The following is a 27,782-nucleotide window of genomic DNA, read 5'->3' as shown; positions in this document are numbered from 1 at the left end:
AATACAGTTCACCTTCTTTTTGTAGGGTAAGAAAATGTGTTGTTTTTTTTGTTTGTAAATTTACATTTGTGAATATGAAATTTGGCCAAAAGAATCATTAAATTAATTATGTAAAACACGTTTCAGCTTATTCCTATGGTTGGTAAAGAATCCAAGTAGTTACATCTCTCCACAATAGTGTAAGATCTTCATAAAAGTGTTCAATTATAAATCTACTGATGTCTTGCCACAGTTTTCTTACATGAATACAATGCCAAAAAATATGCAAAACTGTTTCTGGGTGGTCATTACAAAAGGAGCATTTTGAGTTGTCGTTTTCCCTAAACATCTTCATATGGTGGTTGGCAGGATAATATTTATGAACAATTTTAAAGGAAACTCCCTTAATTTTGTTAACAAGTAGGTATGTGTGTGGCAACATCCAAACTTTTTCCAACAGATATTATCAATAAATCCATTCCAATAAGGCATGACATAAGGTTCGTATCGCTCTGTTGTTGAATGGACCAAAAGAGAAACAAATCTTTCCTACTGATGAGTCAACAGGGTCAATAGAAGGTAGGTTCTGAGGGTCAGGTCTTGACATGTTTCTGAATAACCAAGCAACACCCGAGTGAATGGCGTCTAAAACAATTGCAAAATCTTTAGGTGTTACAGGGACCTTGTAAAGTGATAAGAATTCCTTATAACTGAGTAAAAGACCCTCTGCATTTACCAGTTGGCTCACCAATAGGATATTATTTCGGAACCAATATTTTAAAAACAAAGAAGTATTTTTATACAATATATCCCGATTATTCCATATATAATATCTATGTGAAGAAAAATTGTGTTTATAAATTAAGGACAATGACAAGAAAACCTGCAGATGAAAATCAGAAAGTTTCACTGGAACTTTGTCAATATTATAATTGCAAAACAAAATTAAGTTAAGGCCACCAAAAGTAGAGAGGACATGATGAGGAATAAAATTCTAGATAGAAGTGGGTCTTCTTAGGAATTGTTTTATCCAATTGATCTTAAAAGTATTATTTAAGGTACTAAAGTCCAGAAAATTCAGCCCACCATTCTCATAAGTGTTCATTACAACAGTTTTCCTCATGTGATGGGTACTGTTCCTCCACAGAAAGTTGAAAAGCATCTGGTCTATCTCCTTGCTGATTTTACTGTCAAGATATAAAGATAGAGCGCCATATGTTAGTCTAGAGATACCTTCAGCCTTGGTTATTAGGACTCTACCTTTTAAAGATAAGTCCCTCTGGAGCCATTGATTTAGCTTATTGTGGGGGTTTTTAATAAGAGGGTTAACATTTTGTAAGCCTCTAGACTTCTGATCCTTTGTAATGGTTATGCCTAAATATGTAAGTTCTTCTTTTACTGGAATACAATAATATGAAGGTGCCACACAATCTTTGACAGCTATGAGTTCACATTTATTAATGTTAAGATATAGACCAGACGCTTTGGAAAAGGATTGTATCACATTGATCAATATGGGAATTTTGTTAGCGTCTTTCAGAAAAAGTGAGGTATCGTATGGAAATACCTTGTACAGGACTATTATTTAAATAATTTGCAAGAAGTTGGGTGATTAATAAAAACAGGTACGGAGAGATAGGACAACCTTGCCTAATTCCTCTCTTTAACTCAAATCTAGGTGAGGTGCCATATTTCAATTTGATAGTGCTGTTACCATTTGCATAGAAAGCCTTAATAGCCTTACATAAAAAATCCCCAAAGCCAAGTCTCTCAAGGGAGTGGAAGAGGAACTGATGCTCTACTGTGTCAAATGCTTTAGAAAAATCTAAAAAATAATATGAAGCTATCCTCGGTTATTAGGTCTGAGTAGTCAAGTATATCTAATACTAGTCTGATATTGTTAGAAATATGTCTGTTTCTCATAAAGCCAGACTGTGTTTCATCAATGATTGCATCCAGGACGTCTTTAATTATTTTTGCAAGTAGTAAGGCAAATATCTTATAGTCATTATTAAGAAGACAAGTTGGACGCCAGTTATCGATGAGCACCACTTCGTTTTTAGACTTTAGGTATCAGTGTTATTAACCCCTGACTCATTGTAGGAGGGAGAACATTGTTTTTAATACTCTCTAAAAAAGACTTCAAATAGGAAGGGAGCTACTTGTTCAGAAAATAATTTGTAAAATTCTGATGTAATTCCATCAACACCTGGTGATTTATTGTTCTTAGATGTTTGATAGACTCTATAATCTCTTCCACTTTGATGGGTTCATCACACTGTTTAGATTCTATATCACTGATAGAGTGAACATTATTCAGTGAGTTAAAAAACATATCTGTGGATTCCTGACAGTACGTAGAGCTATAACATTTTCAGTACAAATTGCTACAGTATTTGGAGATTACTTTTTGGTCATCTGTAATAACACCATCAATGTTTAACTTATGGATAGTGTTATTTTTAGAGTGACATTTCTAAAGTCTAAAGAAATAGGATGAATTCTGTTCTCTCTCCTCAATCAATTTTTTTCCTAGATCTAATAAAGGCTCCTTTTGCTTTTAATCTATACATATTATCCAGTTTATTTTGTAACTCAATCAGTTCCATCTTCTCCTCCCCCGAGAGGCCGACTGGGGAAGTTATCTTAATGATCACAATTTCCTCCTCAGCTCTTCTAGTCTTAGCAAGATTACTACCATATTTTCTAAGGTATTTGAACACCTCAAATTTAAAGAGGTCCCAGTTCTTGCAATAAGATTTTTCTTCACAAGCCCTTTCCCAAAAGTGTGAGAGCAGATCTTTAACCTCAAATGTAACTATACCATTATTTAATAATGAGCTATTTAGCTTCCAGTAGGATGCTCTACCAGGGTTAGTATCAGGTAAATATTTTGAAATCAATGTAAATGGCCCTATGGTCTGTGAGGGGAGTAGTACAAATATTTGTAGTAACACTCACTATCAATACATTTGGATTTAAGCCAAAAATCTATTCTGGATTGTCTGGAACCTATTTTGTTACTCCAAGTGAGCGATCTGTTTTGTTACTCCAAGTGAGCGATCTGTCGGCCGAAAACCTCTCTCTCCATCCTTGCTGTCCCCAGTCCACCTGACTGTGCTGCTGCTCCAGTTTCAACTGTTCTGCCTTGTTATTATTCGACCATGCTGGTCATTTATGAACATTTGAACATCTTGGCCATGTTCTGTTATAATCTCCACCCGGCACAGCCAGAAGAGGACTGGCCACCCCACATAGCCTGGTTCCTCTCTAGGTTTCTTCCTAGGTTTTGGCCTTTCTAGGGAGTTTTTCCTAGCCACCATGCTTCTACACCTGCATTGCTTGCTGTTTGGGGTTTTAGGCTGGGTTTCTGTACAGCACTTTGAGATATCAGCTGATGTACGAAGGGCTATATAAATAAAATTTGATTGATTGATTGATTGATATCAGTAAGATCAAACTTTTCCATAAAAAGTATTAAACCCAAATTCTGATTGGTTGGCCTACCTGGGGGCCATCTATCAGTTGAATTATCTATAGTAATGTTAAATTCCCCTCCTATCAATAATAACGAATTGGGAAATTTAGATAACCAATGAAGTATATGTTTCTCTATAGATTCAAGCAACTAATCATTCTCATGTTTGGTGTTGTACCCGTAGAAGTTTACAGTAATGAGCGTAATGTCATTGATCACAAGACAAATAAAGTGACCAAAGGGGTCACATTCCGAGTGTAGAATATTACCTCCAAAAGGCATTTTTCATTGTAGTGACACCAGCGGAGCGTTCAGATCCATGGGAAAGCCAAATATCGTTGCCCCACTGTGACCTCCAGAAATTGGCATCAGCCGAAATTGAGTGAGAGTCCTGAAAATAGCAAAAATCTGTTCGAAATAGTTTAGCAAATAAAAATAAGGCCTTGCGCTTCACATTGTTTGGTAACCCCTAGCATTAAGAGAAACGATAGACAAAGACAAAACAACAAAGATTATATAAAAGTATAAACTGTAGTAGGATGAGTCAGACGTAGGAGCAGTGAACGTAAACGATAAGGAACCGAGCACCATTTACGTAAATTTAAAGTGAAAATAGCTTATTCCATGAACATTGAGCTAGACGTTATCCGTCTTTGAAATTAAACTCAACTGAACATTATGTTCAAGACCAAACCAAGGGTTCTTGTAGTAAGAGAGAATAAAAACCCTCTTTAGTGTAATCAGGAAGTATTCTGAGAAATAAAATACAAATGAATAATTTAAATAAAAGGGTACCTACTATTTTAAGTGCATATGAAAACTGATCATGAAAAAATTGAGTAAAACATGTTTTACATATAAACGTTCCGAAGACCTTTGTCACTTGGAAATTAGTATTAATAACTAAATAGAACAATAACTGTGTAAAGTCAGAGCAGACCTGTATGCCCTTTAAAACACTATCTTAGTTACTGTATACATACAAAATAAATACACCTTTCAGTCTTCTTCGTAAGTTACTAAACAAAATAGGACTTCTGGTCATACAAGAACAAACTAATACATTACTGAGGTACCTGAGTATTCTGAAAAATAGTCACCTGATGCTTGTTAGGTAAACAATATAAGCAAAATGAGAATACCATGGCTGAAACCATCAACCTGTTCCTTCTGGTGAGTTTTTAGGGAGGAATATAGATTTCTGAACCGTTGATGAAGCCTCGTCCTCCGACGAAGTAAGCAGCCTTTCCCTCATTTCGTGCTATCTTGACCGTTGGCCACAACCTGTTCCTTCTCTCTATGTCATCCGGGCTGAGATGCTCGGCGAAACGCATACCATGGCTCTGAAGGAAGCGTTCTTCCTAGCAGCTTTCCAGACAGAATCCCTGTAGAGTCTGGCAGTGAAGAGGATGATGATACCCCTTGGTCTTGAATCGTTTTGCTGTTGTTCCTTGCCTCTTTCTCGCGCTCCGACTTTACGACCTGACTGACGTCATGATTTGACCTCATTTTTTCCAAGTTCCCATTCGTCTTGAATTCCAAGCACTAATAGACCCAACCATTAGTTCTCAACATGCAATGTAACGGATATAGAAACATTGATTTGGTAGACTGTTTTCATTACTGCAGGACTATTATGTCATTGTGTTTTATTGAATACAGACGACAATAGGGCATTCTTTCCCAATGTATTTTTATTAACAGGTATTTACATATTTAAAACTACTGCTAATGCACAGATGTAGTAAAACGTCAAATATGTTACATTATGTTTTGCTAGAAGATAACGACCCTACCATTACATTGATTTACACTGAGCTGTACTGGTGTCTGAACGAAAACATGGTTACATTGAGACACCGTGGAGCCGGCGCAAGATATGTACAATCTGGATAAAGGTAACATTTGGCATTCAGTGGCATATCCCATCCTTGGATTGAGGTACGTTTTCCGACCCGTATCTCGTGTCTGCTCCACAGTAAATTAATGTAACCATGATTGCTCTCCGACCCCCGTGCAGCTCAGTGTAAACAAGCGTATCTTCTGGCAACATTGTCATGTTGTTGATACAATATCACAAACCCAACAGGTAAAGTTAGTTATTAGTTATTAACTTTAATGCAATAAATTAATTTGTATACTAATCCATGCCACACTGTTTGCATAAAATGTGTGCTCCTCCCAATAACCCTAATTTCATAACTCTAGCACCAAAACAAGATACATGTTCACCCAAATGAAGACAGAATAAGAAATTACTCATACAAATTACTCATTATTCAGAGACCTGACAATTTGAATAACACCCACTACAACATTAAGAGAGAGCAGAAAGAACATGCAGAGTGTTTTGAAACAATAAAGGCACAAATATACAGTGCAACACAGGTGAAAACCACTTGTTTGAGGAATAAACTTGAAAATGGTGTAACAAAGACAGCAGTGTACACAGAAAGAAAAACTAACAAAAATCCATAAGTTGACATACACATACACAGTTTAAGGCCAGTTTAAGGTTCACCCATCTAGTACCACTGACTGGGGCGAAAAACAAAAACATTCTCAGTAAACCCAAGACACTGTCCTGTGTGAAAAACCCAGGAGGTCTGAGATACTGTAACCGGCACACCTGGCACCAACGATCATAATACGCTCAACGTTGCTTAGGTCTCGTTTCACCCATGCCAACATTCAATCGAATAGTAACTGAATGCTTCGGTGCCTCGCTTTATATAGCAAGCCAAGGCCACGTGGCTCACTGTCTATAGGAGCGAAATATTTTTGTGAACAGGGTGGTGTACCTAATAAACTGGCCACAGAGTGTAAATCCTTGGTATGTTTACAACACAGTAAATATGATGGTACTGGCCAAGAAATCCTTTACACAGTCATATTTCTAAGTTCTTTGCAGTTCAAGGCAAAGCTGTGAACACAAAAAACTGACAACAGTGATTGATCAAGTTAACAAACTATACACTTTTTGAGATGATCTGATCCTTTCTTATAGAGTGAGAGATCAACAACATGGACAATGTCCAAAATGGACACAAAACAGGGCTAAATTGCTATAGTTATACAATAAATGTACATTAAAAACATTTGGAAAAACAGAGTGGTAGATGCACTCTTTGCCAGTGTCAAATCTCTCCCTGTGCATGCTGCATGTAGTGCATTTGCAAGTCTAACTCCCGGGGTAGAGAGCAGCCACAGATCATGCACTGGAGAAGGCGGTCTGGGGCGTAAGGCAAACGGCCCAGTTTGTGAGGAACAGGCCGTGGGGCGAGCTGAGGTAGCGACAGGGTCTGTGTCATGTGTGGCCTCTCACTCATGACCGCCTGTGGTGTGAAGAAAATGTTTGGGTGTGGAGGCCTTGGTAGAGAGCCGACTGCTACAGAGTGAAGAGGGTGTGAGCCAGGCAAACGAAGAGGAGGGAGCGGAGGGAGAGGAGAGAAGAAAGGAGAGGTCTGATTTATGATGATTTGAGTGCCTGTTACCATTGGCTGCTGCTGAGGGCCAGCTGGAGTGGTTTGGAAACCCCACACAGTGGGTCCCACCCCATGAGTGAAACGTTGTGGGTCATATTGAATGGAGATGGGAACGTTCTGGGTGGATGTGGGTACATTGGTCCAGCTGGAGGATAGATGTTTTTGCTGCTGCTGCTCTAACTCCTGGCTAAGGCCTGATTTGTTTGAGGGGGATCCTTTGAAATCCCAGGGACTACCTACAATCCCATGAGTTGGAGGGCTTGAAATTGACATGACAGAGCTGTGGCTCATCTGAGCTGAGGAGGATGTACCGAGTAGAGCTGGAGACCACTGTTTCTGCTGCTCACGCCCACTCCCAGCTTTCTCTGATGAACTAACAGTTGGGGACATTACCAGAGGTGCATTAAAGTCCCAAACTCTAGTGTCCTCTTTTCTAGGAGGTGTGGATGATTCATTAACAGCTTTGTGCATTGGCACTGAGACGCTCGACCATCTTGGCAGGTTAAGCTCTTGGCCCAGTTTGTTTGATGTGCTCTGGGATGGTGGCACTGCTGGAGAGGTCCTCAGCCCACCCCACAAAGCAGCCCCATCCATGTAAATGGGGGACCCAGGAAAGTCAAGCTGAACAGAGCTCAGTGTGGGGACTGGTGGTGTAGTGGGTGTGTTACCCCAGCTCATGGGCTTCGGCTGTTGCCTGTGTTGCTCCTGCTCACTCACAGCTAATGGGCTGGGGTTCTGTGGCCTGGCCACTGGGGGTGTTTTGTTACCCAAGGGCATAGTCCCTACACTTTCTCCTGGAGGAGGGGTTTCTAGGCTCTGAGATGCACTTAGGCCAGGCTGTGATGTTGTAGGTGCCTCTGCCCTGCCTGAACTCCTCTGCTGTGGGGGTGGCCGAGGCAGGCCATCTGAGTGCCACTGCTGGGGTTGCTGTGGTGGGGTGGGCCGGGGCTGAGCATCTGGTAACCAGGGCAGCTTTTGCTGGAGCAACTGTCTGTCAGGCTGCCACTGCTGTTGTGGTACTAGCTGGGGCTGGAGCTGTCCACCTGGTTGCTGCCACTGTAATTGCTGTTGGATCAGCGGAGACTGTAGATGATGCTGAACCTGCTGTTGGCGCAGCTGCGGATGTAGATGTGGCTGTAGCTGTAGCTGTAACTGTACTTGTTGTTGTACCAGTGGAGACTGTTGTACCTGCTGTGGTTGTGTTTGTGGAGATGGCTGCTGTTGAACATGCACTGGTTGTCTTTCAGGATCCTGAGACGGTTGAGACTGGTTAGGCTGTGGGACAGGCCTCAGTTCTCCACCTTCCACCCGCCACTGTTGGTGGACTGGTGGAGGCCTTCTCGCAGACGTCTCCCCTGGCTGCTGCATATCCATCTGGGATGAAAACATGGGTGGCTGTGGCTGGGCCGGCCTCCTCTGCCACTCAGGACTCCTTGACATTGGGACTTGATATGGAGGTGTTTGTTGGGGCGTGTCCATACCCGATCGCCCCATTCCACCCAACCTGGGCCAGCCTGATGCCAGCCTGCCTCCGCTCCGGCCCCTGCTACCCCTGCCTCTTATCCTCATGGCCATTGGAAAAGAATAAGGCTGACTCGACCCCTGGCGCTTTCGAGCGTGGATTTTCTGATGCACCAGCAGGCTGCCGAGCCAAGGGAATGTCTTGTGGCACTCCTGACAGCGATGGGGCCTCTCGCCTGTGTGGGTGTTCAGATGGTCCCGCAGCAGGTAGGCCAGCCCAAAGCTCTTTTCACAGAGGTGGCACTTGTGGGGCTTTTCGCCGTTGTGTGACAGCAAATGGCGCTGAAGCTGATTCTCGTCGCTGTATCCCTTACGGCACTTTGTGCAGCGGAACGGTTTCTGTGTGTGCAGCCTCTGATGGGTTCTCATGTTCTGCAGGAAAGCAAAGTCCTTGCTGCAGTCTGGGCACTTGTATGGTTTCTCCCCGGTGTGAATGATCATGTGCTGCTGCAGATAGCTGTTGAATCTGAAGGACTTGTTGCACACCCTACACTGGTAAGGCTTGTCCTTGGAATGAATACGCATGTGCAACGTTAACACAGAGCGGTGACGGAACGACTTGCCACAGTCTGGACACTTTAAAGGCTTACTACTCATCTCCTCCCTATGCCACCTCCCTGGGACGTTGGCAGTGTTAAGTGGAGCAGATCTCCCTACTTCAAGTCCATTACCCTGCCTCTCTACCCTGACCCGGGCAGACGTGTGAGTTGTCAGGTGGGACATCATATTAGACTGGTCAGAGTAGGTGGCAGGACAGTGTGGACAGGTGTAACGGTCTGTTTCCCAGTCTTTACACGCCCCGTTCTCCATCCTCTCATGCTCCGCTTCATGGATCAGCATGTGAGACCTCAGGTCAGCTGGTGAAGGAAAGTTCTGAGGACAGAGGGGACAGTTGAATGTACGTTTTGGCTCCAACCCGTGGTTTGTGTTCTCCTTGTCTAGTCCCCCGACTGTCTCGTGGCATGACACGTGAGCCTGTAGACTGCCCTGGTCGGGGAAAGTGAGGGGGCAAAGAGAGCAGGCGTGAGGGTGCCGTCTATGCTGGCGGCAGTGCGCCTTCATGTTCTGGGCTAAGGCAAACGTTTTGCCACAGTCTGGGCAGCGGAAGGGTTTCTGACCTGTGTGAAGGTATTGGTGCTGTTGCAGGAGGCTGGAATACTTGAAGTGCTTCCCACAGATGTTGCACCGGTGGGGGCCTTGTGTGTCCTCTGTGTGCTTACGACGGTGGTCCTCCATGACAGAGCGGTGCCTGAACACCATGCCACACTCGGGGCACGCGTAAGGCTTGAGGGAGGCATGGGAGCCCTGGTGGTCACGCAGGGAAAATATGTCAGAGAAGCTCTTGTGGCACTCCTGGCAGCGGAAGGGGTGGGAGCTCAGGGAGTGGGTCTGCATGTGGCTGGTGATGGAGATCTTCATGCGGAACTCTTTGCGGCACAGGGGGCAGCGGTACGCCTTATCCGGGGCACAGTCGCAGGTGTGGAGCCTCAGTTTGCTCAGTGATGGGAAAGTCTCTTCACAGTGGTCACACTGGAAGCCAGGCCTCTCCTCCCCGTGGACTCCCTGTGGGCTCCCTGTGGACTCCCTGTGGGCTCCCTGTGGGCTCCTTCTCCTCTTCCGCTCCACAGGCTGTTCAACCTTCTGTTGGTGCTCACTGCGGTGCTTGATGAGGCTGCTGCGGTGATGGAAGGTAAGGCCACACTCCTTACAGGTGAGTGAGGCCAGTTCATCCTGGTGAGCGTGGAAGTGACGATGGAGGTTGAATGTCTCCCGACGGGTGAACCTCTTCCCACAGTCTTTGCACTCCAGACTACATTTCCTCCTTTTCACTGTTCGCTCCTCTTCTCCTCCTCCCTCTTCTTCTTCTTCTTCTTCTTCTTCTTCCTCCTCTGCCCCCTTTCCTCCATTACAATCTTGTTCTTCACCTGTGTCTTTTGATATATCCATCTCCTCGTCAGAATGTGATTTTTCCTTTTCCACATCCTCTGCATGTGAGATATCTTCAGTAATCTTATCCTGCTGCACCTCAGGAGTCCTCCCCATGTCACCATTATGAACTATAAATTCAAAAGAAATACAACATTGTCATTGTGAAGCGTTTATGAGTAAGCATGAATACAAACGTTTTGAGACTAAATATGAAAACAGGCCTACTACACAAATCAATCTCCACACAAATATTATGAAAAGGCATTTATGACATCAAAGGGTACTATTTTGAGTCACCTGCATGATCAATATTCTATTGGATAAACGGTTGGCCAATAACAAAGCTAGCTCATTAAGTGCATCTTGGCAATTAAAGTGACCATGAGCACATTTACAGTCAATGCTGCATCCTGCATATTTCCAGGGATACCCCGTACATTTCAGTCTGTTTTTGCACACGACTGTTTTCCTAAATAGATAGATGGTGAGCTTAGATAGCTCATATTGATAAGGCAGGCTATTCGAAGAAAGAAACATAGTCAACGCTAGCTAGCAAACATAAACTTACCATCGTTTCCATTCTCTTTTGCATCCGTGCGGTCTTCCTCGTCCTCCGTCTCAGACCAATCGAAATGCCGCTGCTTGTTGTAGGAAACATCGGTGTTGTGGGTATTTTCTTCAGAATATGTTAAATCTACCAACTCATTACCTATCTCTGATCTATCATTAGCTCGAAGCGCAATGCTACTTTCAGTCTGGCTAGCAAGCCCATCGGTAACAATACTAGATTCTCTATTTTCATTGGAGCCCTCGGGAATTCTGTCTTCTTCAACAGCAAAAGTGTTATCGGGGTCTGTCGATTTATACTCAAATGATTCGCATTTCTGTGCTACACCCCCCGGGTCCCCCAGCTCATCTTTGGGGTCGCCCTGGCGTCTCTCTGATGAATTCACAGCAGCCATGTTTTACCCATGCAGCACTCCTCCAACGATGGTTCTCTATGCCCCCTCTTCCTCAACGTGAAAGCAGAAAGCGAAACGAATTGTATATTATGTTACTGGCCGCTAGAGTGTGATGGTGTGAAGTGAAAGGTCTTCGCTTGCCCTGCATTCTGCAGGTGATGTTATGTTTATCCACTTCAGATTGTCATGAGTATTGAAAGAAAGCAATGCATTTTACATTTATCCATGGGCATTCACTCACATCAGTCAACAGGTTGCACCATCAGCACTTGTCTGATCTGAATAAAGAGCTATTGAAGAGCTGTGGCGAGATATAGTTCAGGGTTGCCTTTATTAATCTTTAGTCAATACATGTTTCAGAACAGAGTCAGACCCTTCAACTATATTTAGGTATATAAATTGTGCAAAAAGGTACACAAATGCTTCTTTTTTTTTTTTACAGATCCCTTGCATTTTGTCTACACATCAGACACTGCATGCAAGATAACACATACATCATACTTGTATATAATGCTTAATAAATTGATAACATCACAAAAAAAAGGAAATCTGAAGCAAAATACATACTGATGCAGATTTTCATTTAAGAGCTATGCAGGGAAACATTTCCATATCTTAAACATTATAGTCCAATTATAAAATAATTTATCATCACATGTTAAATACACATTGTATAATACCTTTTTTCTAAGATTTGCATGTGTATGTCCAGCCTGTCACACAATGCATGTTTAATATGCATCATACAACTGGACGAGCAATCAGAACATGTACATATGCATTGGTATATTACATTTCAATGGTCATTTACTAATATGCTCGAATGATAGATTGCTGCAGACTCCAAAGTGCTTTCTGTTAACGTAATGCTGATTGTCTATCTACAAGATTTGGACAAAACAGAAATCGCTGACATTTCTTGGTTCTATTGCAGCAACTTCCAACCAATACATTATGCTAATATATATGGATCAGGGCTGAACCTTCAATTAGCCTACTGTGTTTAGTTTAAATAATATATACAGTACATTCGGAAAGTATTCAGACCCCTTGACTTTTTGTTACGTTAAAGCCTTATTCTAAAATGTATTACATTGTTTTTTTCTTCCATCAATCTATACACGCTACCCCATAATGACAAAGCAAGGTTTTTAGAAATGTTTGCAAATGTAAAAAAAAAAAAAAATATCACACTTCCCTATGTATTTAGACTCTTTACTCAGCACACTCTACTTACTTTGTTGAAACACCTTTGGCAGCGATTACAGCCTCGAGTCTTCTTGGGTATGGCGCTACAAGCTTGGCACACCTGTATTTGGGGAGCATTACTGCACAGCTATTTTCCGGTCACTCCAGAGATGTTCGATCAGGTTCAAGTCCGGGCTCTGGCTGGGCCACTCAAGGATATTCACAGACTTGTACCGAAGCAACTACTGCATTGTTTTGGCTGAGTGCTTAGGGTTATTGTCCTTTTGAAAGGTGAACTGTCTCCCCAATCTGAGTTCCTGAGTGCTCTGGAGCAGGTTTTCATCAAGGATCTCTCTGTACTTTGCTCTGTTCATCTTCCTCTCAATCTGACTAGGCTCCCTGTCCCTGCCGCTGAAAAACGTCCCCACGGCATGATGCTGCCACCACCATGCGTCACAGTAGGGATGGTGCCAGGTTTCCTCAAGACGTGACGCTTGGCATTCAGGCCAATGAGTTCAACCTTAGTTTCATCAGATCAGAGAATCTTGTTTCTCATGGTCTGAGAGTCTTTAGGTGCCTTTTGGCAAACTCCAAGCAGGCTGTCATGTGCCTTTAACTGAGGAGTGGCTTCCGTCTGGCCACTCTACCAATAAAGCCTGATTGGTGGAGTGCTGCAGAGATGGTTGTCCTTCTGGAAGGTTCTCCCATCTCCACAGAGGAACTCTACCAGAGTGACCATCGGGTTCTTGGTCACCTCCCTGACCAAGGCCCTTCTCCAGTTGCTCAGTTTGGCCTGGAGGCCAGCCCTAGGAAGATTAAATTGTTCCACTTCTTCCATTTAAAAATGGTAGAGGCCAGTGTGTTCTTGGGGACCTTCAATGCTGTAGACATTTTGTAGTACCCTTCCACAGATCTGTGCCTTGACACAATCCTGTCTCGGAGCTCTATAGACAATTCCTTCGACCTTGTAGAGGACGGTGGGGCAGTAAAGAGACCCCAGGCTGAAAGAAGGGAACGTGTTGATGAAGGTGCTTGTTCCATTATAGCTTCAGCTATAGCAGCACCTTCATCAATGGCTTGGACCTCATGGCTTGGTTTTTGCTCCTACATGCACTGTCAACTCTGGGACCTTAATTTACCAGAGTGGACTCCCAAGTTGTAGAAACATCTCAAGGATGATCAATGGAAAAAGGATGCACCTGATCTCAATTTCAAGTCTCATAGCAAAGGGTCTTAATACTTATGTAAATTATTGTAAACATTTATTAAAACCTGTTTTCACTTTGTCACTATGGTGTATTGATGAGGAAATTCATTAATTTAATACATTTTAGAATAAGACTGTAACGTAACAAAATGTGGAAAAAGTCAAGGGGTCTGAACACTTTACACAACAAATGTACTCATAAAACACAACTTTTTCAGCATTGGTTGAAATTAGAGGGACACAATTATTTCAAATCAGATTGTATAAGAGAAAATAAATAAAGTACATCAAAGCTTATTTACATCTCTTTATCTAACGCCTTCTTCTTCGTCTATGATCAACAATTCTCCCCCGCCTTGGCCGTTGGACAATTCCATTAATGACTGCGGGTAGATTTGGACGGGTGGTACCATCAAGAATATCTGGGGGTGGTTGTACAGGGGCAACTGCTAAAGTTGGTTGATTACTTGGACTCTGGGGGTGTTGCGGTTGCTGTGGTAGCGGTTGTATCTGTTGTTGCTGCACCAGCTGGGGTTGCTGTAGTAGCAGTTGTTGCTGTTGTATCTGTTGTTGTTGCTGCTGCTGAATCAGTTGTTGAGGCTGTGGTTTCTGCTGCTGTAACTGTTGTGGTTGCTGCGTTGACTGTTGTGGCTCTTGTTTTTGGGAATGATGTGGCTGCTGCTGTGGTGGTTGTTGTTGTTGTTGCTGCTGCTGCTGCTGTGCCTCTAAGACTCCCAGCAGCCTTTGCAGGAGAACATTGTTTTGCTGTAGGCTGGTTGCCAGTGCCTCTTGAGAGACCACTAATGTTCTCATATCACGTCTGAATCCCTCCCCAAACTCCCGAAGACTCTGCTCCACCCGATCCCCCAGCTGCAGAGCTGCCTCCCCCATGCCGCGGAGCTCGTCCTCCAGCCATGAGCCACGAGGAGGGGCCTCTAGGGGTCCCTGCTGGGCCCCTAGTGAGGGCTGGGGACTAGGCTGAGGGGTCCCATTGAGGAAAGGGGCGCTGTAGAGGGGAGAAGGAGGCAGCCAGCGTTCCGAGTTAGGGGGAGGCCCTATTCCCAGTCCTAAACCCAGCTTTTCCTCCATACTGCTCTCTGCCCCCTCGCATTCCGCCTCTCCCACCTCCACTTCCCGCTCACCACTATCCTCATCCTTCTCAAAGCCATCCCTCTCCGACCCTTCACCTCCACCCACTGCAATAAACAAGAGGATATAGTAGAAAGCAGTGGTTTAAAAAAATCTGTTTTTATATGCATTATCTGAATGTTCCTACAAGGCTTGAATCTAAGGCTTTACCTCATTGTTAGTGTTCAGATTTACCTGGTTCTGTATCAGTGAAGCACGTGAAACTGGCCTTCCCTCTGGTGCTTTGCTTCTGTCTGGCCTGGTGAAGCCTGGGGCTTGCCTGAGCTGACCGTCCCAGCATGGAAGCCACTCTATTAGATGGCAGGTAACAAGTTCGGTGCCTAGCGTCTGCCAGCCTGCCTCCATTGCGTCTCTTCAGGTCGTCCCAGCGCTTCTTGACCTCGCGGAGGGTGCGAGGGACTCTGGACACAGCGTTGACCCGCTCCAGGATTCCTGCCCAGATCCTCTCTCTCTCCCTGCGCCGGAGCCTCCCAGCAGGACCAAAAAGCTCTCCCTCACACCGCGTCACCTCAGAAACCAGCACCTCCAGCTCTGCACCGCTAAAACGACTCTTCCTCTTGCCTGCACCCCCTGCTGCCAAAACAGAGGAAATACCTCTGTCTAAAGAAAGACAGAGTTGATCTATAGGTGTTTAACATGTGTCATATGAGATGAAACATAAAAACGTAATAGTTAAAACATATTTATCATAACAGTACAGAGCACCACTGCAAGCATCAATATTGAACAATAGACATGCGTTTAATAGCTAAAAGTTGGCTAAAGCTTACGCTGTTCCATGGATAGGAGGTCATCTGAGGACATGCCAGGGGTCATGATGTTCGGATGCACCACCACCACGTTGAAGGGTAGTCCACCAGGCAGCCCACTGCTTTGGTCACAGCTGCCTTCTGAGTCCTCATCCTCCCTGGGAAAGCCGTCCTCTGAGACGCCCCCTCCGAAGGGTCCCTCCGGAGACTCCACTTTGATGTGCATGGGAGGCGAGTGCTCGTACAGCAGGCCCCCCTCCTCGTAGTACTCAGTCATGAGTCAGGCCTGGTTTACAGACGGACCAACTGACAGTTCCATTCACACAGCGACAGATGGCTGGCCGTACCACACCATTGTTGGGGACGAGCAATATCTGCCTGACAACGGACTAATCTTTCAGTGGGGGCAGCATAAGGCATATGTTCACAGGCTACAACTAAGTGGCACATAAATAAATAGGGGCGCTAGGAGAGCATCTTGTGCAGGGACATACTGAGATCAACATTCACTGTAATGTGCATTAGTTTGCATAATATATTATTAATTCATACCAGGTAGCCTACAGCTAAAGTCCTGGAGCAGACGTTATTCAACTGTAAAAGCTGGCCAAGAGAGACATGTACTCTCTCTGAAAACTATCATTTAAATTCCTTTATGTTAGTGCAAAAACAACTATATGACAGTACCCATCAACAGAGATGTGCAGATAGACTTGAGTAAATAGAGGATCGAGGGAATTCTACAAAAGAGATAAATATAATACGTTACCAAATAGTTAGACAATTGACAAATAATTTACAATATAGGTTTGAACTTGATGATGACGCTGTCTAACACCTTTATAATTGCGTTTGTCGCAGCGATGCGCATTCTTTCTGCACCAAATCCGCAATGGTTGCGCATTCCGCATATATTACTGGTGATGCTGATATAGCAATGCAGGGCACTTCGCTTCAAATTAGCTAGCTTTAATCTCGAAAATGTCAATACACTTAGTGGGATAAAATCTTATTTTACTCACCTCACGATTATAAAACAAAGACACATTTGATGCAATTGTCCTTAAACGTAACCCTCCCGTCAAGCTTGAAATTGTACACAAACCGTAGAGCGTCGCTGAATATATACGTCACTATTCCGCTGTCACATGTTCCCAGTGCTAGATAAAGGAATATGAATGTGTAAAGCATTTGCTTATAATGCAATAACAAAATGTATGTCAGGAGAAGTGCAGTATTAGCATAAGGAGACGTATACTTTGAATACGAAGGGGGATTGGAGGGCAGAGGAGGTCTAAGAGAGAGGAAGGAAGCGGGTGAACTTGAGTCGGCTAAAAATGGCGGAAAAAAGGGAGATGGTTTGTTAAATAAGAATGTTAGAAAGTGTAAGCAGAGTGAGCTGAAGACAGGAAGAGAAAGGGAAGTTAATGAGGTCGAAGCATCGGAGGTGGTAGGTGTGGTGAAGTTCTCGGGGCTGAGGCTTGCACTGAGGGTCAGAATAAAGATGAGTTGGGACTAGGAGTGACGTTTTTGTTACAAGTGGACCCTTGCCTTTTGGCTGAAGCATTTGTGGTTTCAGGGTGGTTGAAAACAAAGTTTTGTGCTGTGGAATCAGTGAGGGTAACCAGAACTGGTCTTGTGATAATTGTTTGTGTTTCTGCTGGTCAGAGGGATAAGGCTCTCTGTGTTAAACAAATGGAGGCAAGAAATGTGATTTGCTCTCAAGAAATGGGCGCCATTGAAAGTTATGATTACTGGGGTAGCAGTAACTGTACAAGTTGACCAACAGAAGGGGAAGATTCCCAGTGTTTGTGATGGTTGTTGTTTGGTGTGACGCAGACAGGGTGGCAGGAGTGGTGAAACAGAAGTCATTGTCTGTTCTTTTGAGTTTTGATGTCTTTGCCCGACAAAGTGACAGGATATTATATTATCCTGTACGACCTTTTGTGCCGAATAAATTACTTTCTTACAGGTCTCAAGCTTATGGCCATGTGTCAGCAGTGTGTAGGAGGAAGGTTTGTAGGTGTGCAGAAGGGCATGAGACAAAGGAATGTGTAGCATTGGGAAAAGTAGTGGTATATGTTAATTGTAAGGGTGCCCATGGAGCTGGGGATGAGAAATGGCCCGTGTGAGAGAGGCAGGTTGAGGTTTCCAGGGTTAGAGGAGTGCAGAAGTTGTCATATGCTGAGGCAGTGAAGTAGAGGAAGATGGGTCAAGGGGGAGGGATCCTGAGAGGAGTGGTGTGAGTAGTAAATCTGTACCAGTACAGAGAGGCCAACAAGTGATATGTTTCAGTAAGATTGGCTTTTTAGCAACAGTTATCAACTGTCCTGCAGGGATGGAACATAAGTCGCAGAAAGTTGAGGTTGTGACAGCTGCAGAGATCTTTTGGTGTGTGAGACTTGACATCAGAGTTACAGGGTGTGTTAAGTGGTGGTGTCCCATTCTTTCAGGTTCTTGGCCTGAGGTCAGACTAAATAGATTTAAATAGTAGAGTATGGATGTGTTATGAGTGTAGTGTTAGATGGTAGGGTATTTACTTATTTTTTTCAAGCAAAGTATAAGGGAGTTGTACTCCAGTCTAGTAGGTGGTGGTAATGCAACATTTATTGGATACCAGCCGCTGTTAAACCTCATCGAAGAGGCATTTGCCATTTGAAGTTCACCAATTTAAGTCAGCAGACAAACGAACACAAACCTTTATTCATTATCTGTCTTAGCTAAATAGCTACACAATTGGAATGCTTCACATTTAGGTTCATTGTATGAATATTGTCAACATTCTACATTTTAAAATGTTTTCTGTACAACTGAAAGAGTACATTTGTGTAATTTCCATGAATTAACCTATGAAGAGAAACCAAAGCATGTTCTACCCATGTCTATTGCAGTTGCTAGTTCATGTGTTATCATATTTCCACTGACAGTTGTTCATTCTCATATCATTAAGTTTCCAGGAAACAGTGCACAATTGGCATTGAACAGATTGAGCTGTTGTCTGCAACTCTTGCTTTACAAGTTAGACATAATAAGCACGAGCCAGATACCTGTTTCATACCTTCCTAAAAGCACATATTGCACTCATAGTAATGCACTTTAAAGAATGGTGTTTTTATTTTCTCATACCAGTTATCATGGGTTTCTGTCTCTTCCAGTCTAAATCAATTAGTTGGAGGACATGGTGCTGCTTATCCAGGAGTTGCAGATCTTAGTCTGGGCACAACTGTAACCCCAGGACACAGCATCCTGCAGCTGCCCATTGCCCATCACGGTCTCCCTGAAAGAAGGAAGAAGGGCAAGTGAAAGGTGGTTAGAGGTGCATCTTTCAATATTGGTTTGAAGCTGGTTAATCACTACAGATGAGAGCGTTTAACAAAAGAAAAGGACAACTGTAGAAAGGTGTGCTATGAATTCAACTCAGGTTACCTGGCAAGAGTCCTTGCCTCCATCCACGAAGCCAGCACAGAACATGTGTAGGTGATCTGTCCATGGTAGGTGCTGTTGCCGCTGCTCAGGATGGAGAGATCCAGGCAGAACAGTTGGTCGGGGTAGAAGGCTAGAGAGAAGCAAAACAGGATTAGTATATCAAACATTCTCCCTTTGGTTCTGAGTGGTCAGTGATATCATTTGGAATCAGTTTGATAAACAACGAATACTAAAAGTATTTGTGAACATATTGTTGATGCTACCCACAGCCTCTGCTGGGTAGGTTGCCCCAGCCAGCAGGTGCCAGAGCTGGCACAGCTGCAGGGCATGACCACAGTGCACATGTAGCTGTTCAGGGAGGTGGGTTTGCTCAGCTTGACGTCGTTGTCCAGGTTGCAGCTGTTGTAACTGGGGTGCATGATGACCTTCCCTGAGTCGAACTGCTCAGTGCCCTCGTTGACAACAATGTTGTGTGGCCACGTAGACACACCTGAATGTGGCTGGGGAGGGTTAATCAGATGTACAAAACAGGTTTAATGTCAAACATACTGTCAATGTTTTTGAAGAAAGTTTCATCAGTCACATATGACTTGTAGCAGTGAGCAGCAGACACCACCCATGTGCTAGAGATCAGGGATTGCAGTGATGCCTGGTAGGATGCAGAGTTCTTTCTGCACTCATACCCTCCGAAAATCTTGTTATCCTCAATGAGGACAGCGACTGAAATACAGACAGAAGGAATCAGTGTGAAATTGCATGGAAATACAACACTTAAGTGCCTGTGTTCAGTAAATATTCACTGCGTATTATTACAGGATGGACACCAATGTGAACTTAAACAATTTCTCTCAACGAGTAAAGCAAGGACTGACACGCAACGACTAACAGCCAGGAGAATAATGTACTTCATGATTGTGTTTTTTGGTTGCTACACAGGACTCAATCATGAAGACAAACTGTTATATACCCACTCCACCGGCCACATTATCTGATCTTCTCAAGGATTTGCACTTCTGTGAACAGTAGGCCTATATCTGACGCTCAGACATTACCCTACCTGGGAAAGAAGTATGTCCACCTGAAGTGACAAGCATCTGCATTTTTCTTATTATTTTCATACACACAACTTAGGTGGAAGCTTAGTTGTATATTTTGTAACACTTAACAATTGCATGGTGGGTGGTTCTGTTGTCATTTCCTTTCTCACAGGTGTAAAAAAAAAAAAAAATGCCTCCCTGTTCCCTAGGGTCTTAAACCCAGCACAGTGCAGTCACAGAGCAGCACAGAGACATATTAGAATACAGTGTATGTAATAGTTGAATTGGAATGACGGAGGAAAAGAACATGACGATGTCTGAGTGTATCATTGACAACACAAAATGCATTAAAAGGGAGGAACGAGACGGTGATTCTGATGAGTGGACTACAGTCATATGTCAGTGCAGAGACACTGAAAGGACATGATTCCGCTACCAAGACAGAAGACACCACACCAAAGAGTAGACCTGGAGAAAGTAACTACGGCTCAGGGCTCGATGGGGAGATGTTCCAGAGTTGCTGCAGCGTGTCTGGGCCTGCTGTGCCTTCTCCTACTGGCTGGGATCATGGTGCTGTTTGTCTACTATAATGGAGTCACTGTCCGTTTGGAGGAGAGGTTGTTAGTTTATAGACCCAGCAACAACAACCTGACTGAACAGAGAGACGAGCTACAGGTCCAAAACAAAAACATGGATAAAGAAAAGGCCGATCTAAAGAGAAGGTACAATATGCTGAATCAAACCTGCCTTGAAGCATGGAAGAAGTTTGGTTCCAGTTTGTACTACATCTCTGACGGGACTGAATCCTGAAATGAGAGCAGACAGAACTGTCTAAAGAGCGGAGCAGACCAGAGGTTAACACCTTCAATGACCAAGAGAAAAACTGGAATGATCTCGGGTGTAGTGAACGGTGGCACTGGATTGGCGAGAAATGACCTGATCAGTAGCTCAACTTGGTACATGCCTCAGATAAACGCTCGCAAACACACCTACAGGTCACACACCATCTGCAAGACCGAAACAATTCCCATGACATCATAATCTCACTGAGCAAACAGTACCAACTGTTCATGTCCAGACTAAACATCTATTATATTTGTGTTCACATTGTACCAAACATATTAACCGTGTTATGTTTATTTTTGTCATGTCTGACATGTTTTTCCTGTAATGATGCAAAGAAAAAGTACTAATGCATAATAGAGCATTACATTATTCTATTTAATTTATATTAATTATAGTCACAATCTAAAAATAATTTCCTGTCCCTGAATATTGAAAAAGAAAAGCCTTTCATGAATTTATATCCAATCAAATACATTCTGAAAATGTACAAATGTTGAGTGACATTCTGCTGTATTTGTAACAGCATCTATGATACTGTACCGCATCTATAGGTATTTCTGAGGTGAATAAACCAATAAAGGAACAAAAATATATTACATTACAACAATTAGATATCAGGATCATATGATTAATGTTGTTATACAATCCATGTTGTTATACTGTTTTTTATATCAAAGAAACAGGCTATATTGATAAATGAAGCCGAGGAACCCTTAGACACACAATACTCGAAACCAGTTGCAAAATGCCAGGCTTACTTCAAATGCTAGGTCATGAAACTCCCCCTTGTGGCCTCATAGTGAATCTATTTTGGAGAAAGTATGTAACACAAAACCAAGCACTGTATGAATATACATTTCTATATTGCTTCAATGAGGAGTCAAAAAAAGGGAAAATGTCTATTCAGTTAAACATTCTAGGAAGTTACATAGGGATGTAAGGTAATGCTGTTTAGCAGACATCCTCAGTTGAGGAGCCTCGTTAGCCATATGTCTGTTCCCACGTTACTGTTTGACAGGTACCGATGGAAATGTATACATGTATGCCCTCAGTGCCGAGGCAAAAACAGACAACCATGAAGGTCATTATTCTTCTCGCTCTGTTTGCTGTGGCATGTGAGTACCGGTTTCTTCAACAGGAAAGAATAAGTGGGCCAAAATCTTGGCGACGGCATGAAAATAAACTGGATTAAGCTATAACTATACATATATAACTATACTATAAGCTATAACTATACACCGTTTGAAAAGTTTGGTACATTTTACCTTTTTCTTTACAAAGATTTATCCTTTACATCCCACTCAGTCGCTGCCCCCATTGAGGATGATAAGATTGTCGGAGGGTATGAGTGCAGAAAGAACTCTGCATCCTACCAGGTATCACTGCAGTCTGGCTACCACTTCTGTGGTGGCTCCCTGATCTCCAGCACGTGGGTGGTGTCTGCTGCTCACTGCTACAAGTCATATGTGACTGATGAAACTTTCTTCAAAAACATTTACCGAAGCCATCTACAGTATGTTTGACATGAATCTGTATTTGTCTGAGTACATCTGATTAACCCTCCCCTCTCTCTCCTCAGCCGCATGCAGGTGCGTCTGGGTGAGCACGACATTACCGTCAACGAGGGCACTGAGCAGTTCATCGACTCAGTAAAGGTCATCATGCACCCCAGTTACAACAGCCGCAACCTGGACAACGACATCATGCTGATCAAGCTGAGCAGGCCCGCCTCCATGGAACAGCTATGTGAGCACTGTGGCTCTGCCCTCCAGCTGTGCCAGCTCTGGCACCCGCTGTCTGGTCTCTGGCTGGTGCAACCTATCCGGCAGCAGCAGTGAGTAGCATTAACAATATGCCCACAAAGACTTTTGGTATTCATTGTTTCTCAAACTGATGATAAATTATATCTCTGACCACTCAGAACCAAAGAGAGAATGATCGAGAGACTAATCCTCTTCTGCCGGTCTCTAGGCAACTACCCTGACACTCTGAGGTGCCTGGATCTCCCCATCCTGAGCAGCAGCAGCTGCAACAGCGCCTATCCTGGACAGATCACCTCCAACATGTTCTGTGCTGGCTTCATGGAGGGAGGCAAGGACTCTTGCCAGGTAAGCAGAGTTGAAGCACTTCCACTGATCCATTAAGAGAGTTAATGAAAATACGATTCTAGAATTTCCAAAAACCATCCTTCAACCTAGATTGACTGATACCCTGAAACAAATCTGCTCACCTTTAATTTCTGTCTCCCCATCACTCTATTAGGGAGCTTCCGGTGGCCCCGTGGTGTGCAATGGTCATCTGCAGGGTGTTGTGTCCTGGGGTTACGGCTGTGCCCAGAGGAACAAGCCTGGTGTCTACACCAAGTTCTGCAACTACAAATCCTGGATCAGCAGCACCATGGCCTCCAACTAATTGATCTAGACATATTCTCCAAGACAGAAATACATGATAACAACAACGGTCATGAGAAAATAAATTATATTTTACTTTTAAACACTGTCTTCTGTTATTTTTTCACTAACTGTTCTAGACGAACATACCCTATATATACAAAAGTATGTGGACACCCATTCAAATGAGTGGATTTGGCTATTTCATTTACACCCATTGCTGCGAGTACACAGCCATGCAATCTCCATAGACAAACATTGGCAGTATAATTGCCTTGCTGAAAAGCTCAGTGACTTTTAAGGTAGCACTGTCATTGGATGCTACTTTCCAACAAGTCAGTTTGTAAAATTTCTTCCCTGCTTCCCCGGTCAACTGTGCTGTTATTGTGAAGTGGAAACGTCTAGGAGCGAAAACCGCTCAGCCGCGAAGTGGTAGGCCACACAAGCTCTGGACAGCCGAGTGCTGAAGTGCGTAGCGTGTAAAAATGGTGTGTCCTTGGTTGCAACTAGTGCTGTGGCAGTCATGAAATTTTGTCAAGACGGTGATTCTCAAGCAAATATCTGCTGTTCTCACAATAATTAGACGTTAATGAACATAAATACATTGAGCATCTCCTGGCATCCACACATGGCCTACAAGCCACTGAAGCAGACTTTTGGAACATCTACATTTTAAAAGGTATAGCCTACACCATCATAATAAATGCATTCGTTATTTTAGACAGATCAAAAGAAACATGATTTGAAGAAAATGTAGTCTATTTCAGAACAGAATAGCATTTTTCTTGTTATGTTTGGCCCTGATCTGGCTGTGGGCTACACCAGTTCATTTAGCAGACAAGATTTGCTTAGAATTCCGTATCATTATTTTATAGTATGAAGAATACAATTGGACATAGCTGAATAAAATATATTTTCTCCAAACAATTTGAGGGAGTGCGCACATTTTTGTGTTGAGCGGTTAAGAAAGAAACAGATACTCCTATATGCTTAATTTAGAGTTATGTAACTTCACTTGGGTTGTGTTTTGATTTGTAATACATTCTTGGCTGCATGATGCAACTAATGATGATTTGAAAAAAAGTCACATGAAAGGCATGAGCTCTACTTTTTTTTTTTTTTTTTTGCATAGGTTGTACACACTTCATCAGTCTGATTCACAATTTGAAGAGCCTTGAAAACCCCAGCTGCATCCCCTTTCTATGGCTGTAATGCCCCCTAAAAATGCTTTTTGCGGCCAGTGACCGTTGTGCCATTGGGCTGAATACAATAATTACAATTCCCTTCTCCCGGCTGCGTGTCGAAGCACCTCTCACTCACGTGATTGGGTCTTTCTCACAGGCTACAAGTGAAGACAGACAACTGCACACATCCTTATCCAATTCCGAGGCACATGTAGAAGATATTGGAAGAACTGTCTGCATTTACTTTTCGTCAGCCAACAAGATGAGTAGGCCTAACAAATGACTATCCGCCGTAGTACAAAAGTTGACCTACTCTATTCTGTGCGAGAAATAAATATTCCAAACATAGTCTGGGACATTTGTGGGATGCGATAGATCCCAAATTAATACCATTTCTAGCATAAACCGGTTAATAAACTGTTAGGCTATTTCTTCACATTATAAGCCCAGCAATGCGCACACGGCAGAATGCTATAAGCGCAAATGTTCCATTAGCAGGAAAACACCATTCTCAAAAATGACCACAAATGCAATTATGCATTTAATGCTTTTATTATGGTGCATTTATTGTGAAAATTACCTGCCACAAACTTGAAACTCAAGCTCTGCACACAGTATGTATGCCAGTTAGCCTTTAAACCCATTGAAAAGCGGATTAATGTGATTAATTTTAAGCAGTTATTTGGCCACTTTAGGTGTGATACAAACCTTATCATAGCATATAGGCCAGGCAACATGAGGTGTGCAGCTATGATTTGAAAAAGTAGCACCAAAAAAAAAATAAGCAAGCGCTGTTTGCCTTAAACTGGGCATAATTCACAAGTGATAATATATCACTCACAAGTGATAGGCTGATATTGTCACCAATCACACTATTCTTGATTAAATCTTGTCTTTACATACAGTGCCTTTGGAAAGTATTCAGACCCCTTGACTTTTTCAACATTTTGTTAAGTTACATCTTTATTCTAAAAAATGATTAAATGGCTTTTTTCCTCATCCACACAATACTCCATAATGACAAAGCAAAAACAGGTTTTTAGAAATGTTTGCTAATTTATAAAAAATAAACACTGAAATATGACATTCACATAAGTATTCAGACCCTCTACTCAGTACTTTGTTGAAGCACCTTTGGCAGTGATTACAGCCTCGAGGCTTCTTGGGTATGACGCTACAAGCTTGGCACACCTGTATTTGGGGAGTTTCTCCCATTCTTCTCTGCAGATCCTCTAAAGATCTGTCAGGGTGGATGGGTAGGGTTGCTGCACAGCAATTTTCAGGTCTCTCCAAAGATGTTCTGGGCAACTCAAGTACATTGAAACTTGATCCAAAGCCACTCCTGCGTTGTCTTGCCTGTGTGCTTAGGGTTGTTGTCCTGTTGAAAGGTGAACCTTCGGCCCAGATTGAGGTCCTGAGGGCTCTGGAGCAGGTTTTCATCAAGGATCTCTGTACATTGCTCCGTCTGGCCCCTCTACCATAAAGGCCTGATTGGTGGAGTGCTGCAGAGATGGCTGTCCTTCTGGAAGATTCTCCCATCTCCAGAGAGGAACTCTGGAGCTCTGACAGAGTGACCATCAGGTTCTTGGTCACCTCCCTGACCAAGGCCCTTCTCCCCCGATTGCTCAGTTTGGCCGGGTGGCCAGCTTTAGGAAGTCTTGGTGGTTCAAAACATCCTCCAATTAAGAATGATGGAGGCCACTGTGTTCTTGGGGACCTTCAATGCTGCAGACATGTTTTGGTACTATTCATGTCTGTGCCTCGACACAATCCAGTCTCGGAGCTCTACGGACAATTCCTTTGACCTCATGGCTTGGTTTTTGCTCTGACATGCACTGTCAACTTTAGGACATTATATAGACAGGTGTGTGCCTTTCAAAGTGATGTCCAATCAATTGAATTTTCCACAGGTGGACTCCAAACAAGTTATAGAAACATCTCAAGGATGATCAATGGAAACAGGATGCACCAGAGCTCAATTTTGAATCTCATAGCAAAGGGTCTGAATACTTATTTACATAAGGCATTTCTGTTTACATTTGCATTACATTTGAAAAAATTCTAAAAACTTGTTTTTGCTTTATGGGGTATTGTGTGTAGATTGCTGAGGATAAGTTATTTTTAAATCCATTTTAGAATAAGGCTGTAACGTTACAACATGTGGAAAAGGTCAAGGGGTCTGAATACTTTCCCGAAGGTACTGTATACTAAATAACATATGTGTGAAATTTGTTTTGATTTATAATGGACCATTATCATGCAACTGTCTCGAAACAGGGGCAGCGGGGGAAAAAAACATGTCATCTATGCACTTAAATAGTGAACGGAGGATGCTTTTCTCATGGTTAATTTTCATTCTAGCCAGATAGGCTATACTCCTGTTTCAAATAGAAGCAATGTGCTTAATATTAGGAGTTGATAAATAAATATAGTATGCCTAGCCTATAGAAAGCTGATGGGATCCTCCTCTTTTTAATAGAGGCTATCACTCTGTTTTCTCAATTGCATAGCCTATAGAAATGTTGCACAACATGAGCTCATGGGCTCTCATTAAGTGTTTGATTAGATTTTTGATCACATTTGCATTGATGTCAGAGTGATAGAGAGACAATAGAGTGCCAGGCAGTTAGCAAGTTTGGTATGCTACTAATGACCATCAGCAGCATCAGAGCTTGGAGAAGCCTTATTTCCGTGACTAAATGGTCACGTGGAATTTGACTGCCCTCATGACATGTGTGCCTGTAATACTGTCACCTTGTTAGAACTAATTGCAACCCTCACTACAGAGTTCCAAACTGCCTCTGGAAGCAACGTCAGCACAATAACTGTTGGTTGAGAGCTTCATGAAATGGGTTTCCATGGCCGAGCAGCCGTACACAAGCCTAAGATCACCATGCTCAATGTCACACGTCGGCTGGAGAGGTGTAAAGCTCGCCGCCATTGGACTTTGGAGGAGTGGAAACACATTCTATGGAGTGATAAATCACGCTTCACCATCTGGCAGTCAGATCTATGAATCTGGGTTTGGCAGATGCCAGGAGAATGCTGCCTGCCCCAATGCATAGTGCCAACTGTAAAGTTTGGTGGAGGAGGAATAAAGTTTTCCCATGGTTTGAGCTAGGCCCCTTAGTTAAAGTGAAGGGAAATCTTAACGCTACAGCATACAATGACATTCTAGACGATTCGGTGCTTCCAATTTTGTGGCAACAGTTTGGAGAAGGCCCTTTCCTGTTTCAGCATGACAATGCCACC

At 43.1% G+C, this 27,782-nt stretch overlaps 3 protein-coding genes and 1 pseudogene across 8 annotated transcripts; 1 reads left to right on the top strand and 3 right to left on the bottom strand.

Moving 5' to 3' along the window:
* Positions 1 to 5,133: 5,133 nt before the first annotated feature.
* LOC118367658 (zinc finger protein 628-like) lies at positions 5,134 to 11,430 on the bottom strand. The gene is made up of 2 exons (XM_035751254.2): positions 10,961 to 11,430; positions 5,134 to 10,520 (listed from the first exon to the last, which is right to left on the bottom strand). The coding sequence occupies exons 1-2, from the start codon at positions 11,352 to 11,354 to the stop codon at positions 6,595 to 6,597; spliced, it is 4,320 nt and encodes a 1,439-aa protein (XP_035607147.2). The 5' UTR covers positions 11,355 to 11,430; the 3' UTR covers positions 5,134 to 6,594.
* A 244-nt stretch (positions 11,431 to 11,674) lies between these two features.
* Positions 11,675 to 17,008, bottom strand: LOC118367819 (uncharacterized). 5 transcript variants are annotated; one of them, XM_035751494.2, is made up of 5 exons: positions 16,670 to 17,003; positions 16,335 to 16,387; positions 15,669 to 15,933; positions 15,073 to 15,498; positions 11,675 to 14,945 (listed from the first exon to the last, which is right to left on the bottom strand). In XM_035751494.2, the coding sequence occupies exons 3-5, from the start codon at positions 15,922 to 15,924 to the stop codon at positions 14,062 to 14,064; spliced, it is 1,566 nt and encodes a 521-aa protein (XP_035607387.1). In that variant the 5' UTR covers positions 15,925 to 15,933; positions 16,335 to 16,387; positions 16,670 to 17,003; the 3' UTR covers positions 11,675 to 14,061. The 5 variants fall into 5 exon arrangements, with proteins under 5 accessions (XP_035607387.1, XP_035607385.1, XP_035607389.1 ...); XM_035751492.2 differs by having other exon boundaries at positions 15,669 to 16,025; positions 16,670 to 17,002; XM_035751496.2 differs by having other exon boundaries at positions 15,073 to 15,471; positions 15,669 to 16,387; positions 16,670 to 17,008.
* A 1,320-nt stretch (positions 17,009 to 18,328) lies between these two features.
* LOC118367656 (trypsin-like) lies at positions 18,329 to 23,272 on the bottom strand. 2 transcript variants are annotated; one of them, XM_052494701.1, is made up of 5 exons: positions 23,187 to 23,272; positions 20,858 to 20,916; positions 19,623 to 19,793; positions 19,074 to 19,203; positions 18,329 to 18,924 (listed from the first exon to the last, which is right to left on the bottom strand). In XM_052494701.1, the coding sequence occupies exons 2-5, from the start codon at positions 20,865 to 20,867 to the stop codon at positions 18,813 to 18,815; spliced, it is 423 nt and encodes a 140-aa protein (XP_052350661.1). In that variant the 5' UTR covers positions 20,868 to 20,916; positions 23,187 to 23,272; the 3' UTR covers positions 18,329 to 18,812. The 2 variants fall into 2 exon arrangements, 1 of the variants encoding a protein (XP_052350661.1); XR_008090580.1 differs by lacking the exon at positions 23,187 to 23,272 and having other exon boundaries at positions 19,341 to 19,793; positions 20,854 to 22,324.
* On the top strand, positions 22,281 to 23,565 carry LOC118367845 (trypsin-3-like; annotated as a pseudogene).
* The last annotated feature ends 4,217 nt before the right edge of the window (positions 23,566 to 27,782 follow it).

Source organism: Oncorhynchus keta, chromosome 34, assembly GCF_023373465.1.
Source record: "Oncorhynchus keta strain PuntledgeMale-10-30-2019 chromosome 34, Oket_V2, whole genome shotgun sequence".
Lineage (NCBI taxonomy): Eukaryota > Metazoa > Chordata > Actinopteri > Salmoniformes > Salmonidae > Oncorhynchus > Oncorhynchus keta.
This window is presented reverse-complemented; position numbering and strand designations above follow the sequence as displayed.

Excerpts from the sequence above, each read along its gene's own strand:
- LOC118367819 (XM_035751494.2), bottom strand. The coding sequence starts at position 15,924 with ATGACTGAGTACTACGAGGAGGGGGGCCTGCTGTACGAGCACTCGCCT. Across the intron at positions 15,499-15,668 it reads CCTCCTATCCATGGAACAGC|ACAGAGGTATTTCCTCTGTT; the intron begins GTAAGCTTTAGC and ends GTCTTTCTTTAG. Across the intron at positions 14,946-15,072 it reads CTTCACTGATACAGAACCAG|TGGGTGGAGGTGAAGGGTCG; the intron begins GTAAATCTGAAC and ends TGTTTATTGCAG.
- LOC118367656 (XM_052494701.1), bottom strand. Across the intron at positions 19,204-19,622 it reads TTTCTTCAAAAACATTGACA|CCTTCTACCCCGACCAACTG; the intron begins GTATGTTTGACA and ends GCTTCTCTCTAG. Across the intron at positions 18,925-19,073 it reads GAGGCAAGGACTCTTGCCAG|GGAGACCGTGATGGGCAATG; the intron begins GTAACCTGAGTT and ends TCCTTCTTTCAG.
- LOC118367658 (XM_035751254.2), bottom strand. The coding sequence starts at position 11,354 with ATGGCTGCTGTGAATTCATCAGAGAGACGCCAGGGCGACCCCAAAGAT. Across the intron at positions 10,521-10,960 it reads AAAAGAGAATGGAAACGATG|TTCATAATGGTGACATGGGG; the intron begins GTAAGTTTATGT and ends TTGAATTTATAG.